At 42.7% G+C, this 19,545-nt stretch overlaps 1 protein-coding gene across 34 annotated transcripts in view; it reads right to left on the reverse strand.

Annotated features, from left to right (window-relative positions):
• Sgip1 (SH3GL interacting endocytic adaptor 1) overlaps positions 1–19,545 on the reverse strand; it is a 182,980-nt gene that overhangs the window by 36,822 nt on the left and 126,613 nt on the right. For 19 of the 34 annotated variants that reach the window (XM_021228436.2, XM_021228437.2, XM_040757083.1 and 16 more), the window contains 6 exons: positions 18,637–18,688; positions 16,788–16,873; positions 13,188–13,280; positions 9,307–9,381; positions 6,814–7,311; positions 342–469 (listed from right to left, as the gene is read on the reverse strand). In XM_021228436.2, coding sequence (XP_021084095.1) covers positions 342–469; positions 6,814–7,311; positions 9,307–9,381; positions 13,188–13,280; positions 16,788–16,873; positions 18,637–18,688 — 932 coding nt within the window. The remainder of the gene's footprint in view (positions 1–341; positions 470–6,813; positions 7,312–9,306; positions 9,382–13,187; positions 13,281–16,787; positions 16,874–18,636; positions 18,689–19,545) is intronic. The other 15 variants (XM_021228449.2, XM_040757095.1, XM_040757092.1 and 12 more) reach the window with 3 other exon arrangements.

Genomic DNA, 19,545 nt, shown 5'->3' on the forward strand with positions numbered 1-19,545 from the left:
TCTCTCAGAGATTTCCAGTAACTGAGACAAATATTATAAAAGAATACCCTCCCCCCTTTCTGAGGATTCACATGATGGACCATCACTACTGCATTTGCCTCCAACTGCTTGCCCGGAGCTGAAGGCCTTAGGCACCGGATTCCCACCATTCTAGGCCTTTGCTTGGAAGCTGGGAGAAATCTGAGGAGGCTTAAAAGATATCCTCACATGGCAGGGCCTGTTTTTCAGCTGGCCCCTGTGATGGTCACTTGTGCTGTCATGCTTAGACTTGAAGTTGAAATGTCCATGTTAGGGGACTTGGGGATCTTGTTCTGAGCATGCTAAGGCAGGGAGAAACATACCACATCTCCAACTCCAGGCTTCCCTGGGGGTAGCTTTGGCCGGGACGGAGGCCGGGGAGGAGGCGGAGGCGGAGTGGTGCTGCTACAAGGAACTAAGGGAGTAGCTGGCCTCGCAGGAGATGATGCACCTGGAAAACAGGCTGGTGTTAGAGACGGCAGGAAACACAGCTGACCAGGATGCGTCAGCGCGGAGCAATGCCTGGCACAGATGCGTGTTTTTCTTTTTCTTTGCACTTGCTATACTAAATCTTTTGCACAGCACATTTTTCTTTTTCTTTCAGTAAAGAAAAAAGGTTCTCAGTTGAACTATGGCTGATGGCAAAAGCTGAAGCTCATCACCTTGCTGCCATGTGACATCCAATGAAAGGTAAATCCTTGACGGAAGGTGAATTCGGGTGACTCTTGGCAGGGCAGTAGTGGTGGTTCATTTTGACCATGTACACATGGGCCTTATGATACATTTTCTTGTTTTCTTTTTTTTTTGTAAATTTACGTTCAGAATTTATGCCCAAGATAAAACTGGAAGTTAAAACTTGAAGGAAGATGAATTTTTTTCCACATTAGATTTTTCCTTTTTAAACACAGGTAAGAGGATTATGCTGTTGACTGTACGTCAACCCACGAGTGCTAACTGCATCCCTATCTCAGATACATAGTGTGAGCAAAGGACATGGAACTACAGGTCACTAGTCCTTTGTGTATTGACTATAACAGAAGCACAGTGAGGGCTTCGAAAGGAGTGTCCTTGGGAGCCGACAAAAGTAGGGTTTATTACTGATGCTCTCTTTGGTGGTTTTGCAAAAGCCTCTTGGATTTACTTTTTTGGCTGTCCATGACAAGCATATGAAACACAGATGGTACACAGAGGCTGGCATGCACACTGAGCTCGGTGCTCAGGGACCCGTCTGTCTTCAGTCATAAGTCCGGGATGCATGGAGAACTACCTGGCCCCAAACCTTAGGAGGCGAAATTGAGGCCCAGACAGTTCTTCTTCACTTGGTTAGAAAAAGCAGGCTGTAAAATCATGCTTCAGCATACTCTCCTGCCTCCACCAGCCTTCCCCAGCCTTCTCGCTATCCCCACATGTCCCTGCTCCCACACTTCCCACTCCCCCAGTTGCCTCCACACACTGCCACCCCACATCCCCCATTTTGCCAGCTGCCTCCATATCCACCCATCCCTACCACCACATCTCCAAGCCCTTCAGCTATTTCCTTTACACAGTAAAACACAAAACCAGGACCACTGGAGTCCTAGACCAGCACCTCCGTCCAGATTTTGAGATTCTCAAAGAGCTCTGAATCTGAGAAGCAAAACCCATCTCAGAATCATTTCTCATCTTAAGAGAGTCTCTGAGGGGTGAGCTTTGCTTCTCTTGTTTAAAGAGTGAAATCTTGAGTGGTCTCTTTTGCACGTCCTAAGTGTGTAGACACTGCTACTGCCCCCTCCCCCATGCCTCTGCTAGTACCACTAACTGTCTTCTTTCATTCTACCCTTACTTTGTTTTACTGGGCCAGGATCTGTGCTAGTACTTTACACGTGTGATGTCATCCTCCTGCTTAGTCTTGAGAGTAGCTCAGTGTGCAGCTCAGTGAAGACTGAAGGTCTTTTAGTGGCACATCCATGACGACAAAGCACAAATGGTTTGTTAGACTCCAAAGCATGTCTGTCTCTTGAAGTTTCAGATAGACTATAAACTGCCACAATTTGCATACAGTCTTTTTGACTCCACCTTGACAGTTTGCACACATCTTTTTGTAGCCTAAATGTCCTTAAAATTTGTCTCACATTCTTTTTAAAAACAAAGTATGATTGACAGGCCCACTACAAAGTTTCTTTTGAGTATTAAGTACATGTTATGCTCAGTATATTTTTAGAACATAGATGTGACAGTATAGAGATGGGAAATATATTCTTCAACAGTGGAGCTTTGTCAGAAGTTCTCATGGAATTTTTTGGGGGGACAAAGGAGTGTTTTATTCAACTTTAGGACTATCTTATTCAACTTTAGGTCCAAAATGTTTGCTCATGGGCCCACAGTCTTCTGAATCGAGCTCAGTCAAACACCAGCTTCAGAAGAGAAATTCAAGACCCCTTCCAGTAATGCTTGGGCTGAGGACTGTCTCCAGGGCAATATGATTGGGTGAAAAGCTGAGTTTTGGACCCAGTGTCCCTTTCTCAGCTTTGAGTGGGATCTTTACCTCTCTGAAACTCAGCTTTTGTGTCTCAAAATGTTAGAAATGTTCTACCTTACAAAGGTACTTGTTGGGGCCCATAAAAATGGCTTGTCTTCATCTTGCCTTAAGGTCAGAGAACTCAAAACATCCTTACTCTTCCAAGATTAGTGTCATAAGACCTAAAGGTCTAAGGTGCTACTGTAGGATGCTTGGCTTTGGTTGTTGATGTCTTATCTAAATAACAAGAGACTTGGTCTGAGGTGTGGTTACTCTTAACCCTCAAGGTCAGATAATGAGAGATTTAGTCTAAGGCATGTTTGGAGAATTAAGGAAGAAAGTCTGTTTGTTCCTTGTACAAGATAAAGAAGTCTTTTGCCATTTTCCCCTTTTTGGTTGGGGTACATAAGAATACTAAGGCATAAACTTGGTGTGTTCAGTATTCACTGGAGTGCCCTCCTGACTTTATTCTGTGTCTTTCTCATCCTTAGTATCTGTACCTGCCATTTCTCAAACCACACTCACCCTCTCAGGCATGAACCCTGGTTAATACAGATTAGCACCACAATATGGGGCTACTACAGATACTGATAAAAACCCAAACTGAAAGCACTTCTGGATTTGCTTAGCGCTAAGATACTGTATAATGCAAGGCAATTGATACTGAAGGACTGTCTTTTGATGCAGGTATAGGTTAAAAACAAAAGAAAAATGTTACTAGTTGAAAAGTTAATTATTTTTCTTTTCCTTTATAGACTCCTTACTTATGTCACATTAGTCTTGTCAAAGTAATAGAATTGATAGATTATTCAGAAAGATGGTCAAGGAATGTATAGAAACTAAAAGACACGTTGATTTATCCCTACTGGGCAGAACCACAAGTTCTAGCAGGGGGTGTGCAGGGCCCGATGCGCATCTAACAAGCAAACCAATGCTCCATATTGCTCACTGGTTTCAGGTGCTAGGGACATCTCTATCCTCTCTGGTTTTCAAGCATCTTTCCATTTTACCTCCATGCAGTGCTTATTGTCGAGAAGGACGATGTGAAATACATTGGGAAATCCATTGTTTAATTCTTAAATTATGAGCTGCAAGTGTTGACAACCTTCACTTGCTCTTGACCCATTTGCTGCTCTCAACCTTCACTCTAGTCAGTGTTTGAAGACCACATATGTATCTGTACGTCCTTTCCTATGTGTCTGTTTATGGGAGGGGCTGGGGCCAGTGGAGGCGGCTGAGTGGAAATGGCAGAGATGCAGGACGTGGAATCCAACAGCACTTTGGCAGATCCATGCTCTACTACTCATAAGGTTTGTGACCAGGGTCAGATTACCTCTTCGAGTTTTGTTCTTTGGTCTGTCAGATGAAGCTAATCACCCTTTCTCCAAGATCATCAATTAATTTTGCCATTTCAACCTCTTCTGGTTACTTTTATGTCAACTTGACACAAGATTTAGTCATCTGAGAGGAGGGAACTTCAATTGAGAAAATGCCTCCATGAAATTGGGCTGTAGGGAGGCCTGGAAAGCATTTTCTTAATTTGTAAGTAACGTGGGATGGCCCAGCCCATTGTGGGTGGTACCACGCTGTGCTGGTGGTCAATGTTCTATAAGAAAGCAGGTTGAGCAAGTTCCTGACTCTAGGTTCCTGGCCTGTTTAAGTTCTTGACTTGACTTCCCTCAGGACATTTAAGCCAAATAAACCTTTTTCTCTCAAGTTGCTTTTAGTAATGGTATTTCATCACAGTAGTAGCTCTAACCAAGAGATAACCCCAGGTTGCTCAAAGTCATTGTGTGTGTGTGTGTGTGTGTGTGTGTGTGTGTGTGTGTGTGTGTGATTTTGAATAATATAGTTGAGTGCTGTATTAGTTTCCTGAGCTGGAACATATCACTGGGAGCCTAACTCTTCTCTTTCCCTGACTTCTACACTTGCTGCAGGCTAGCAGCATGTTTCTCCAGTGCCTGGACACCCACACCACATAGACACCAAGAACTGGCACCTCCATTTCAATGAAATCATGCTTAGCTGAGGCTTAGGAACTTTTTGCTTAGTCTCCAGCTGTTTTAGCAGCAAGTACCTCTTCTGAGTCATGCTGTGGGTAGGGTCACTTGTCATAGCAGCAGTCACCTGTACTGGGAATATACTGGGTATGTTCATGCTTACTTTGAGATATCTAGGAAGAGTTGGCCATGCCAGGCTAAGAGTCATGAAGATCAGAATTCAAACATCCTAAGATTGAGATCCTAAATTTTCATTTCTGGCAGTTTGTCTCTGTTTCATCAATACTAGATGAAGTCACACATTAACTGGGACTTAATTAAGGACATAATGGTATAAAGTTTTATTTATTCATGGGTTTCATTAGCTGAGTTCAGTCTTCTACTTATAAATCCAACCCCTTAATGCAAGTGAACATAGCTTTCTCTAGCTCTATTAGTAAGAATTAACAGAATCTATTGGTAACATTTGGAAAATAAGTTCAAACAAGAGCTAAACACTGACATAGTAACCAGACTCTCAGAGCTCCAAGAACAGAAAGAAGAGCCACTCTTCCACACAAACTCAGTGGCCAGGTAATGTAAATATGACAGGCACTGGAGAACACAGGAAGATCAAACTCACCCTGACTTCCCTGACTGTAGGTATTCGCTTTAATGAGTGCATGATGGCCCATCATGAACTGTTGGTTACTACTTTTTGAAATGCCCTTTCATAACCCTAAGAGCCTAGCCCAGGAATAAGAGCACATCAGCTTCTTCAGGGTTGCTGTTCAAGGGGCTCTTTACTCTCTTTACAGGTAAGCACATAGCTTTGTATCTCAGACAAGACCTTGCAAGGTAACACTGTAGGGAGCAGCTGCCCCAGCATTCTAGGACTAGAGAGAGAAGCACAGAGTCGGGTCTTTAAAGAGCACCCCGGAGAGTGCACAGCACTGTAAGGAAGAGGTGGGTGTTAGCAGTAAAGTGAGTTCAGCCTGTTTTGTGGCCAAACTTTTCAGAAGTACCCAAAGAACACACACAGTGGTCAGGAGCACAACACATGGCTGGATGCTGTCTTAGTGTTCATGTCTGAAACCCCTCAACAGTATTTGTTTCTGACTATGTAAAATGGGGGCATTTAAATACTAAAGTCAGGTGGTTGTTGCAAGGTTGAAGTAATATATTTAGTTGTTCTTATTACTGGAAAACAAAAGCTCTCAAAGTTCTTACGGAGAAGATGCTAGTTGGTTTTGTTCACTGCTTTGCTCCCCAAACTTAAGTCTTGATTGTGTTCCTTTGTAGGGAAGCTGGGCTTAGCACACAGTTAACCCAGCCAACTCTGACGTACCCAGGATCTTTTGCTTTACAAAGCACAGGTGCATTCAGGCTTTGGAAGACACTCTCTAAAGAGGTCCCAGTGAGGGGATTAGGATGGAGGCAAATGCCTTTCCCCCCTGTGACTTTCTAGATTTAAGTCCCTCAAACCTGGTGGCCTCTTTCCAGGCATATATCAAAGTCCTGAAAGACATTGAGACCGAAGCTGCATCCAGAGGAAAGAAACACTGAGCCTCTGAACAGGTGGACTGAGCCACAGTGGAGTGAGTGGTATGGGAAAACCTTGGTATTTCCTTGGCGTGCATGGCAAGTGTTCCTATCGTTTATAATTAGAAAACACAAAATGCACCTTCAAATGAAGGTGAAAAAAACTTCAACAGGAGAGCTTGCATCCTAATTCCCACTGCCTGTCACTCTACCTAGAGGTGGCACAGTGGCCTGAGGAATGTCGAACACTGATTATCAGAGACCTGATCAGGTGGCTCAGGTCCTCAAGTATCTCCTTTTCGAACCTCAGGATCCTCCCCCACACTTTGACTTGTAAACTGTAGGACCCCTGACGGGTACTTACAGGGTGGGGGTGGAAGAAAAAAAAAGAAAAAGGAAATAAATCAGACATTTACCTTGTAATCTACTTGCTGTGACATTTCTCCTTCTAGAACTTTCCAGAATTCTAAATAATGACATCACAGTTTTCTTTGTAAGAAGCAAATAGCGCCCCACTGCCCATACCTTCTAAGTGTAGGGTAGAAGTCAGGGCACTCCTAGGGCTGGGAGTGCAGGACAAGACACATCCACAGACTTGGACTATGACTGGAGCATTCAATGGACTAGAACATGCCACAGGGCCACAGGACACCAGACCAGAGGAGGAATGGCGGAAGCCCTACAGCCAGTTGCCAGGCAGGAGGAGGGTGTTGCTCACATGGCGGCAGCCACAGCCATTCCCCAGCACACGAAGCACACTCAAACAGTAAGACATACCACTGGTGGTCCCCGTACCACTGCCCGAGCCAGGTCCGGGGGACGAAACCACAGTCCTGTAGGTGGGTGGTGGTGGGGGAGGTGGAGTTGCTCTCTGTCCCAACCCACACTCTTTAGGAGAGGAGAGCGTTTCTAAGTAATCATCTTTAATGAAGGTCTGCTCAGCGACTTTCTTCTGCACTTCTTCTAAATTGAGCGGAGATGGTACACTGCGAGGACCAGGTAGCCCTGGGGGACCTGCAGAGCCTGGGGGGCCAGCTGGGCCTGGAGCTGGGGAGTCAGCTGGGATGTCTGATGCAGCTGGTGGGGTCACCACCTTTTCCCTTGGAGTCAACTCTGGAGTAACATGTTCCGGGGATGCATCAGAGAAATGGACCCACTTCTCTTCAGTGTTAACAGCAACAGACTTGGGGGACAACACTGGGCCAAAAATGCTGTCCAGGTCACTGATGGATGGCAGTTTCTCAATTTTGGCCTCTGTGGCTGCCTGGTCATTTCCTGTGGTTAAAGTAGTTGATTTTAAATTTTTATTAACTCTTACTATTACTTGTCTAGATAGGGGCTAGAAGGAGGGTAAAGGCAAAGTTTAGCACGCATATTGTACCATGCATGATGCCTCAATGGGCATTCTTCATGATGTGGAAATACCTTTACTAGATTAAGTACTGAAAGGAGAGGTAAGGCACTCACTTCAATACGTGATGCATATTTCTATGCTAGCGTTTACTCCTATGTAAGGTGACTGTGGTGGAGCACCTCTCTATTATTTAAAATGCTGAGCACAGTACTGTCCTCCAGTGGAGCAGCGGTGAAAAGACAGTAGCAGGGTCAAGAGCTCTGGAAGGGCAACTATCCAAGGGGAGGGCATTCTTGAAAACTTAGCCTGCTGAATACACAGAACACAGCACAAGATTTGAGCCCTGAGTACCAGCCTCATCTTTACAGAGCTTCTCCTGTCCAGGCTGTTAAACAGGATGTTTGGGAAAACTAATGACAACTTCTGATAATTGAAAAAAATAGGACATCACATTTAGCTATAGATTTTCTTTAAGTACACCAGAAACACAACAAGATTATTAAGAAATAACCCCACATAAATGTGTACAAACACATACAACATACTGCATACACAAAACACACAGGGGACACAGCAAGGCATTTGTTACTGATTAGAAACGCCCTGTGTAACAGGAGGAAATCATGAAACATCTTTAGCATTTCATTTCCCATGAAGCAGAGCTTGTTAATATACCGTAGGCAATATATTTCTTTTTGAAGTATGATATACTTCATTTTGCTTAAATATCAGCAGTGTGTTCTTTTCTACACATATCAATAAGAGGGAAAATTAAAAACTTAATCCTTCAGCGAAGTATAAAATATTGGATGGCTACAAATTGGAAAATAGTTATTTTTTCTTTCAAAGCAACAATAAGATTATTCAAATTAGAAATTGCTGCTTAAATGTCTCAAAGGCACAGCCATACCTCACCTTACTTGTGGATGATTCATAGGCTATAAAAACTGGCTTGGTATTTCCTTATTTATGATCGGAAAAGAGTTAATTTCCAAGGCAGAAAAGTCACAGATAAATGTAGCCTTTTACATGACTGACAATAATTTATGATTTTGTGGCTTATAGATTTATTTGCAGCTAATACAATTTATGGAGACGCAGGGTCTCCTAACAACTGAAGTTGCAAATAGCTTACTTATGATGCTTTTGGTGACTCTTTATTGAGTCATTATAAATTTCACAAGTGACTGCACCTAAATTTCTATTTTTCTGATAAATACTTTATTCTGTCTCTATCAAACTTAGCAGGCTGCAGGGACAACCAGGCATAAAGCTGATACAGGACTCCAGAGGTGATAAAGAGCCACACTCTAAAGCTCAGGTAAATAAAACCACCATTACCACTTCTGAATTGCTTGTCCAGTAAGACCTGGCAGATTATAAATTGCATGAATGTACAGTATTGATTTTAATAGAAAGGAAAAGCTGTGTCCCAGAAATGATACATATAAAATAGTTTGCAGCAATTCCTTGCCATATTTTATAATTATTACTACAGCCCTTGCAGTGAAATGATTAAATATTTAAATGACCACTGAGGAAAATAATCCCCCCAACAGGTTACTCTCACAAATTGCACCGTGAGACTATTCAAGTCATTCAAATGAGAGCCAACCAAGTGAGAGGGGGAGTAAATAGTTAACTTTTCATGTTATGGCTACTTTATTCTACTTTATAACCAATGCAGCCCCCATAATATAAAATTACGCTTAAAAAACCCTGTGGATGCCTGTGTGAAACCTGGGAGTGTACCTTACAGTAAGTCAGCACAGTAAGCTGCAGTGACATTGAAACCCAATACGAGCACTGTGCATGTCAGCACAGCCTCTGCTTCCCAAAGCTTCAAGGGCATGTTGTCGTCCAAGGTCATGGATCTGTTTGCCACATCATCTCAGAAGTATAAAAACCTCTTTTACCTGTTGCAACTGTTAAGGGGGAGCCTGTTCGTGGTGGGGTGGCTGGCACAGTTTTTGGAGGCAGAGGTGGAGGTGCTGCAAAGAGAGAAGCAGAGTGTCAGCGATCCCATGTCTTCCTGGATTGTATGAAAAGGGAGGAGAAGCATGATCTGGGCTTCTATTCATGCATCTAGTCTTGGGAACGGTCTACATTTTAAAAATTGCAGCGTCAAGTGTGCTGGCTAATTTTATGTCACCTTTGACACAAGCTAGAGTCACTGAAGTGGAGGGAACCCTGATTGAGAAAACGCTTCCATAATACAGGATGGCAGGCAAGCCTGGGGAGCATTTTCAAAATTAGTGATTGATGTAGGAGGGCCCAGCACATTGTGGGCGGGGCCACCCCTGAGCTCAGGTCCTGGGTCCTATAGGAAATCAGGCTGAGCAACCCATGGGAAGCAAGTTAGTAAGCAGCATCCTTCATGGCCTCTGCATCAGCTCCTGCCTCCAGGTTCCTGCCTTGCTTGAGTTCTTTTCTTGGTTTTCCTCAATGGACTGTGATATGTAAGCCAAATAAACCCTTTTATCCCCAAGTTGTCTTTGGTTATAGTGTTTGATCACAGCAATGATAACCATAACTAGGTCTCCAAGAGACAGAAGCATTCGGATTCCTCCATCTTGTGACCATAGGAGTTTTGCAAAAGGTCAGATAACTAAATATCAACATTTTATTCATTCAACAAACATCAAGCCACAGTTAAGTTCAATTCCTTTACTAGGAGCAAGGGGCACTGCGTTGAATAAACACTGGCTGTGTTCTGGAGGACTGGTGATTGATTATGAATCCTGGTAACACATAGCTCCAGTCCAGGGTGTGACCACAGAAACAGCCATAGTCCTGAGGGGGCACCAGGGAAAGCTTTTCAATCTAGTCAGATAATGTTGCCTATATTGTTTTTAAATTTAAATTAGAAAACCTGTTTCATATGTCAATCCCAGCTCCCTCTCTCTCCCCTCCTCTCCCTCCCCCCCACCAGCTCCCCATCCCATCTTCCCTCCAATCCCCAGGGAGGGTGAGGCACTCCATGGCCAAAGTCTGTCATATCATCCCAGGCAGGGCCCAGGCCCTCCCCCATGTGTCCAGGCTGAGAGCACATCCCTCCATGTGGAATGGGCTCCCAAAGTCCATTCGAGCACCAGGGATAAATACTGATTCACTACCGAGGCCCCATATATTGCTGAGACCTCCTCACCGACACCCACATTCTGAGGGTATGGATCAGTCCCATGCTGGCATCTCAACCATCAGTCTGGTGTCCATGAGCTCCCCCTTGTTCAGGTCAGCTGCCTCTGTGGGCTTCACCAGCCAGGTCTTGACCTCTTTGCTCATCACTCCTCCCTCTCTGCAACTGGGGTCCAGGAGTTCAGTTCAGTGTTTAGCTGTGGGTATCTTGCTGCCTATATTGATTGTATCTGGAAAGATTTTGCAATACTATGCTTTTAAACACTTAGGGGGTGTGGTAGTTCAAGTATAATAGGCCCCCATAAGCTCATAGGGAATAGTGTTATTGGAAGGTGTGGCTTTGTTGGAGTAGGAGTGGCCTTTTTTGAAGAAGTGTGTCACTGTGGGGATGGGCTTTGAGGTCTCTTGTGCTCAAGATATGCTTAGTGGCCCAGTGTCTCTGTTGATTTTGGATCAAGATGTAGAGTTCATCAGTACCATATTTGCCTTCATGCCACCATACTCCAAGCTGCCATGCTTCCTGTCATAATAATAATGGACTAAACCTCGGAAACTGTAAGCTACCACCTCAATTAAGTGTTTTCCTTTATAAGAGTTGCTGTGGTCAAGATGCCCCTTCACAGCAATAGAAACCCTAAGACTGTCTTAGGAAATCAGGAATGAAGTAATGGGCCAAAGAATAACATTCCCAATGAACACTCTTAGGAAATAAGATGCTAAGATAAAAAGTATAGCATTTTGGCCCCTACATAAATTTTCTTTTTTCTTTAAATGTATGTTATTTTTTCTACTTGTCATGTCTGATAGATTCAAGAATTCACAAGGTTGTCATAAGCCCTCTCTCATTAGGAACCTGAGTATGGGCCCGTATTTCATATCCTAAGATCAGATGAGCCAAGTGGGTCCAAAGCTAGAGAGCCCTTGACTAGTCCTCTTTACCCTGGACACCTCAGGAAGAGTGTCTTCCCGACATTCCTCCCATCTCCACCAGCAACGAGTGCATGCGCATGCGCGCGCGCGCGCGCGCACACATACACACACACACACACACACTCCTATCTATCTTAAAGCTCATGGATACGTAATTTTTAAATAATTTAATTTTGTGTTTGCCTGCATGTATGTGCCCATGGCATCCACAGGACAGTGTCTCCTAATCCTATGGAGTTGGAGTTACAGATGGTTGTGAGCAGCCACATGGGTGCTGGAAACCAAACCCCGGCTCTCTACAAGAGCAGCCAGTGCTCTAAACTATCAAACCATGTCTCCAGCCTCATGAGCGGTGTTAATCTTAGTTATGAGCTATTGAAATCTATTCCCAAGTGGACTCTTCCCCTCAGAAGTTAGGAGCCAACCAGAAGTTTTGTTTTTCACTCATCACCTCTATAAAAAGCCAAGAAGATAATCACTAGATACCATAATATAAATAAAGTACCATAAGACCTAGCACTAAAGAGGTGAACTTGCACTGCAACCACAAAGCAAGCAGAACTGTAGGCTGTGCATCATTTAAACAGCAGCCTCAGCTGTGCTGCATGGACATGCAGTGTCTACAGTTAGCTCTCAAGTTCCGACATGACTGTCGTTTATTTTCTAGGAATAATTTGGATAGCTTAGATCTGTAAAGAAAGGGTCCAAACAGAGGCCTTTTCACTGGCTTTGCATCACATTCCCAGGGATGCACTCAGAATCCTGCTTCTGTGGTTCAAACCAGCTCTGGTAACACCATTCAAAGTTCAGAGCTTTAGGAAAAGCTGCTGACTCTTACTTTTCCACCCTGTTTTTGAGAAAAATATTTTTACAAAGGCTGGATCATATGACCTTAGAGTGACAACATTCCCCACACATAACCTTTTAGCCTTTAATTCTGAATCCCTTTGGTTAATTCCTGTCATCAGTTTTAGATGCCAAAAGCAAAGCCCCAGGGATGCTGGACTGGAGAAAGTATTTACTGGTGAGTCTTGATGCATTAAAAGAAAAAAGGCCCTCCCTCCATGCTCCTTCATTTCCCGTATATCTTCTCCTAAAATCCATTCTTCCAATGAGGATTCCAAGCAGCACCTTCTACATACCTCCTGCTATAGGTGTTTGCTGATGGAGACTTTGTAAATCTGTGGGTGACTGACTTGACCTAGTGACTAACCCAATCAGCCAAACTAGTCCAACTCACCAGAGGTTTGGAATTTACAAGGCCTTTCAGGACCCTGCTCCATCACCCGGGTTGAAACCAGCAGCACTGCCACACATTTGTCTTGGTTTCATTGCAGTGTCTTTCTGCTAGAGAGCCTGTCTGTCTTGCCTTCCAGGTTGTCTTTCCCGTCTATGGGTTCTTTCTGTCCTGTGCATTCCCACTTTTTCACTGGGACCAGCAGAGACCCAGCTGGACTTGCTCAGTGCTGTGTTGTGTGGTTGTCCAGCACATAGTCATGTGAGAGGGATGAATGGACAAAAGATCATGTAAGATGTCAGAAGAGGGGTGGCCTCAAGGCTGACAACACTGCTTCATTTTGTTATTTCACTCCAGCTTAGGTAACCTGACCTAGACTATTAGTGAATAATCTCTTTTTAAATTCAAATATTATCTACCCAAGTCTTCTAACAGTGGCCTAAAATTTTACTATGCAGACAGACAGTAAAATGAGTCAGACACATAACTTACTTCCAGTGGGAAAAGGTCTTGCTAGCTTCGGTGACTCCATGCTTGGGTTAATTGGTTGTCCTGAACCCCATATCTCAGGCTGATCCAAAAGAACTGGAAACGTAAAAACAAAATCTCAGGGTAAGTTCAAACAAGAATGCAGAACGTCGATTGAAGTGGAGCTTCACAACATGAGCCCACACCCTGCGTTGTCCTAGATGTTTAATTTAGGAGTGTGCTGAGCCACACACTCTTCAGGCAGAGGACAGACCTAGAAACATGATGCGTGGGGGGCAAGGGGGTGGCTGTGTGTGGACATGGAGCTAAATTAAAGGAGAATCCAATTCTAAACCATGCTTTCTTCCTGGCTGGTCACCTAAGGACATCCTGGATGCTGCTACACATACTGCCCCCATTTCTGTACCATTCAAGCATTTTAGGAGCTAATTTGAGAACATTTATTTTGTTGTTAGTCGGTATATCTAAAGACTTCTATGAATATGCTTCAGTGTTGAACATGTCTGGATTCTGTGCATCGGTTCCTGTTTTTAAGGATGGTTCAGTCTCTTAACCCTTTATAGCATCTTAAAGAAGAATGGTTATTCTCAAGACGCTTGTTGAACATTTTAAGAGAACCAGAAAATTAAAATAAATTATAATTCTATTCTATGTGCATGGATGTTTTGCCTTCATGTATGCCTGTTTACCACGTACATGCCTGATATCCAAGAAAGCCAGAAGAGGGAGTTGGATACTCGGGAACTGAAGTTATAGATGACTGTGAGCTGCCTTGTCAGTTCTGGGAATTGAACCCAGGTCCCATGGAAAGATAGCCAGTGCTCTTAGATATTGAGCCATTTCTCCAGTCCAGGAACCAGAAATTGAATATTTCTTTAGATATATGAAGCAAATCAAGGCAATGAAGTATTGGTCTGAGAGCACTGAATTTAACATTATTTTCTTTTTGTTTTGATGTTTAGGTTGTTATCGTTCATGTGTAAATAACTAGTCCTTTTCAGTAAATGTATTGCTATTCAATGTGCAGGCTGGAACTTAAGTTGGATGAGGAGTTCATTGTAGCTTCTAGCTTACTGTAGAATCTCGGGCAAGCCATTTAACCTCTCTGAGCTTCCCCTGCAGCAGAAAAGGGAGACAATAATAACTCCAGGAGTAACTGAGGGGGATGAAGGTGGTAGTGGGCTTGCAAATACATGTGTACACAAAGTAAGTACATCAAGCACGCATATAAGGCCAATAGCTGTTATTTTGTATTTCATTCTCACAGCACCACCATGTGGTAAAAGTCAGTACCATTTTGGGGAGAGAAAAAGCAAACACTTGTTTACAGAAAGAGTAGAGCAGCTGAGACTGGATGCAAGCACAGCTCTTTCCAAGCCACACACCTTTCCCTCCTAGGGTCTTCCAAGCAACCAACCACAGAACATCAACCTAAAGAAAGAAGAGTGAGCAAATAGGAAAGAGAGGTGTGGCCATGGGAAGGGCTGGTGTGGTTGGAGCAAATGTCGGAACTTTGCCAAACTTCAGTGGTTAAAGCCAGACAAATAAGGCTCATCAGTGCATCTAGATGTATGTCTTCCTCTGTTACATTCCTCCATGCAAGCCTAAGCACTGTGCTGGAACCCGCATTACTTCCATGGGTTGAACAAGGGGAACACCCGGGCTCAAAAAAATCAACAAAAACAACTTCTATTCTCATGGGAGATTCTTCTGTGTACTTATGGAATGAATCCTTTAAATGCACAGGTTCAGATGGGACACACCAGCTCTCAACACTAGTCACCTCACAAATTATGTCATAAATGATGAAACTGATTACAGATGGCTTAATAATACAAGTGACAGCCTTTCCCTGAGGCTACATTTTATATAGCTCTAGGTTAAAAGGATAATGACACTGAGAAGGTATTGAAGAATGGGTTTTATAAATTGTTAACTACATCATTCAGAGCATCCAGGTGCAGCTGGCTGCTACTGAGCCATTCTTCATAGAAAAGAAGTTTCCGTTGGTCACATCCTACCAAATTCTCTGCAGTGCACTTCGGTTAAAAGTGATGTGTGCATTTTTTAGAGTTTGCACTTGTAACAGGTATCAGTGAGTTCTTTGGCTTCATCCACTGCTTTTCTTCTAGAAAGGATAAGACTTGGAGCAAGTCCTTGCATTCCGAGATGAGGGTAACCAGTGAGGACTAAAGAGTATCCCCACAATATAGGTTTACCACTATATTGTTACCAATAAATAAAATTCTGTCTTAGTTACTGTACTTTGAAATCTCTGTTACTTTAGCTTAGTCTTCTTGTCTAGTTATTATATAAGTCTTTGTTTTCAAGGCAGATTTTCAGTATGTAGCTCCACTTGTCCTGGAACTCACTCTGTAGACCAGGATAGCCTTGAACTCACATAGATCTGCATGCCTCTGCCTCCCAAGTGCTAGGATTAAAGGTGTGTACTACTATGCCCAGCTTATTATGTAAGTACTAAGGATAGTTCTCTATTGGGGGCCTAGAAAGTTACCATCTTATTACACATATAGTTTAGAGTTCTTTCTTTTTAAAGATAGTATTTTTTAATTATGTGTATGTATGTGTGTCTGTCTATGGGCGAGTGAGTGCAGGTGCCATTGGAGTTCAGAAGAGAGGGATGGATCCCCTGGAGCTAGAGTTACAGGCAATGGTGAACTTTTCAACGTGGGAACTCAAAATTGAACTTGGGTGGGCCCTCTGCAACATCAGTGCATGCTCTTAACTATATTTCCATAAAAGTGGGGCCATATGTCCAGTCCCAATTTAGAGTTTGTAAGTAAAATACTTTGGGGGAGGGAGGGTTTGGAGACAGGGTTTCTCTATGTAGCTTTGTAGACCAGGGTGGCCTCGAACTCACAGAGATCCATCTTCCTCTGACCCTGAAGTGATGGGATTAAAGGTGTGTGCTGCCACCACCCAGCTTAGTCAAACAATTTTTATAATGACATTCAATAATATCAAACACACTTATTGGAAATATATGCATTGGGTATAAATACAACTCAAGTGTAGACTAGATCCCTGTTTTAAAGGGGTGCTTTGTATCAACAAGACATACATGATTTATAAATGAATTTCAAACACGTAAATATTTAGTTGTAGAATAAATATTTAGTAGGCAACCTAATACTAATGACAGAAATGAAGGTGTTTCTCTTCTAGCACTGCTAAATGATTGGCAATGCTTCTGGGTCTTGGGCTAGCAGACCTGCAAACCATGCCACTGACACTACCCTGATGAGCTGGGAAAGAACCAATGCCTTCAGAGTGGCCTCACTGTTGAGTGTGAGAAGAGCACTCTGCATTTATACCCCTGCCCACACCTCTCACAGCAGCTCTCGGGCTTAGAGTTCATTCACCCTCATCAGGATTGGTGTAGATTGGCATTCATTTGGCCTGGGGATAAACGTTTAAATCCTAAACTAATAGATGTTTTTCAGCTAAAATGACAGCACACTTCACTTGGAGCGTTTTTCCCACCATGAGGGTTTGATGGTGCATTCACAATACACAATCACATACATTTACTTCAGAGAAGTCACTTCACAGCAGTGCTGTAGAAGATACACCATTCCCTACCTTCTGTCTTCTGTTCATCAAAAGCTGATTCTAATGGTGGGCCAAAGAGAGGAGCAAGGGCCAGCGTGTCATCTGGAGGCTTCTTGCTAAAGCATGCATTTTAGGCAGAATATACAGAGAGAAGAACCAAAAATTAATGCCCAAAACCATACACAAACTTTCAAATACTTTCCTCAGTTAAACAAGTACTTGTGTACTCAGGCACTCACAGGTATGTACAAAGCTTCTGTTGGACTTAGAAAGCATCACATGCAGATGCCATATGGGAAAAGGTCATGGCGAGAGATAAGACCCTGAAGTTGAATAGAGGCCTAGGGTCAGTTCCAACAGAAATACAATGGTAAGTCTCTACACATAGAAGAGACATATTAGAGATGCCAGTTTATTACAAGACAACTTTTCTGTCTCATGAACTAAAAAACTGTACACGTTTGCTTTATATGGTTTTTAGACAGCTTCTTATAAAGCCTGGGCTGTCTTAAAGTTCATGATCCTTATGCCTTTGCCCCACGTTCTGAGCTACAGATGTGTGTCAACATGACTGGCCTAAAAATATGTACTTGTCATTGTCTGTGCTGATTAGTTTTTGTGTCAACTTGATGTAAGCTGGGGTTATCTGGGAAGCAAGAATCTTAGTTGGGAAAATGTCCCTATTAAGGTGGGTCTGAAGGCAAGTCTGTGGGAGCATTTTCTTGATTGATGATAGATGAGGAAGGCCCAGCCCATTGTGGGTAGTTCCACCCTTAGGCTGGTGATCTTGAGTCCTGTAAGAAGGCAGGCTTAGCAAGCCACAAGGAGAAAGATAGTAAGTAGCTCTCTTCACTGTCTCCTCATCAGCTCATGCCTCCAGACTTCTCCTCTGACTTCCGTTGATGATGGACTGTGACCTGAGACCCATAAACCTTTGGTCAAAGTATTTTATCACAGAAATAGAAACCCTAACCAAGCCATCACCTTATTTCTTTCTGCACTTAATGCAGTTTAATGATAAAGTCAAGCACAGAGCTATATATGCGGTGCCCAGAAAGTTTGTGTTGGAATGAAAAAACTGGGACACTCAGTTTCTAATTTCATCTCACCCCTCCTACTTAATAAACTAGTGATGACCCAACCCAATACATCATAAGAGTACTGAGGAATTTCATTTTCCTCCTGACTACTTATCTAGATGGGTTATTGTATGATTTTATTGTTTCCATTCTTTCCCTGGACCTGATTTCTATCAGGGAGCCTAATGATCTCTGTGAGCATGTCATGCAGGTGAAGGTTGGAGGGGAAAGAGGAGAAGTAGGTGGACGATGAGAAGGCAAATAATCCAAGTTTTAAAGAAATATAACTGAAATATAACTATCATTGTGGGAAACATTAACTATTTGTATAATACTTCACTCAAATAATCCACTGTGAAATACAATGATTTGTGTGTGTGTGTGTGTGTGTGTGTGTGTGTGTGTGTGTGTGTGTGTGTGTGTGTGTGTAGTGATGGGGCACTGGGAGAGCAAAATAGAAGGTTCTTTTGGTTGGGAAGTTGGAATATATCATGAAAGTATATCCAACTATCCAACTTCTCTTTTTTTAAGGCAATATAATGTATTTCAGATGAACATTCCAGAAATCCAAAATTACTTTATACTGAACTTTAGTTTTTCTCCCCAGTGAATAGATCATACATTCTGCCATAGACAAATGCAGGCATTTACCCAAAGCAATGACAGCAAATTTGGCCCATGCTGTAGATATATAAACTCATACACACATTCGGGCCTTCATTCATGATGCCTGGAGGATATTTGCTGAATAGTTAAAAGTTCATGATGAGTAAAACACAACCAGGATCTTACATGCTCACCTTGTAAGCTCTGGAGTTGGGGTGGAACGCCTGGGCCTTGCGACTTCTTCACCTGACACACAGGACAAAGACCTTTTAAGGCATATCTTTAGCAGTCACTTCTGATGTGATATATGAGCTATATTTGAAAACACTTCAAGATTTAAGCCTTTTCAATAAGCAACTTAACATGAAAACTGCAAAACAAACCCTCTCTCCTGGCGATGCGACAGCCATATACCTGCCATATGTGGTAGGATTTTTCTGGCATTTGTAAAACCTCATTAACCAAAGAAAAACCATAAACAAGCCAACGTTTGAAGATTTATATACTGTAGAGCGCAGAGGAACAGCCTACTACCGTTCTTCAAATTCCTGTTGCCTGAATGGGTTCTGGCTCTCAGTTACCAGGAAAATAATCCAGGACACATGCCCATAGTATACAGATCCAGTTGTCAACTGCTCTTTTTTTGAAATGGCAAGAAAACTTTAAGAATGAATTTAGATTTTCCTAGGATATATTGTAGGAGGTGTATCATATCCTATATGTGATAACCTATGCCATATCACTTTGGTGAACTGAACATTTCATATTCAATAATGTAAGAATGGATAAATTGTATCCGCCTTTAGTTCCTTCTGGACATTCCTCCTCTCTCCCCACCTCTAGCTACAGTGTGTCTAATCAAACACATTTGATTAAATTAACTTCTAGGTTTAAAGATACAACAAGAGCTGACAAATACAGGAAGACAGCACTGGTGTTTGTCCAAAAATATATTTGTTTGGAGAATTTAAGCATTAATCATTCAGAACCCAGATACCCTCCATCATAACAAGAAATCTTTGCTGTAAACGTTTTGTTATGAAAGCCTTAAAAATAAATCCCCAAACTATGCAATTCGAATGCAAATATGCTCCAAGATACAA

This window comes from Mesocricetus auratus, unplaced genomic scaffold (genome assembly GCF_017639785.1).
Source record: "Mesocricetus auratus isolate SY011 unplaced genomic scaffold, BCM_Maur_2.0 Super-Scaffold_100014, whole genome shotgun sequence".
NCBI classification, from domain to species: Eukaryota; Metazoa; Chordata; class Mammalia; order Rodentia; family Cricetidae; genus Mesocricetus; species Mesocricetus auratus.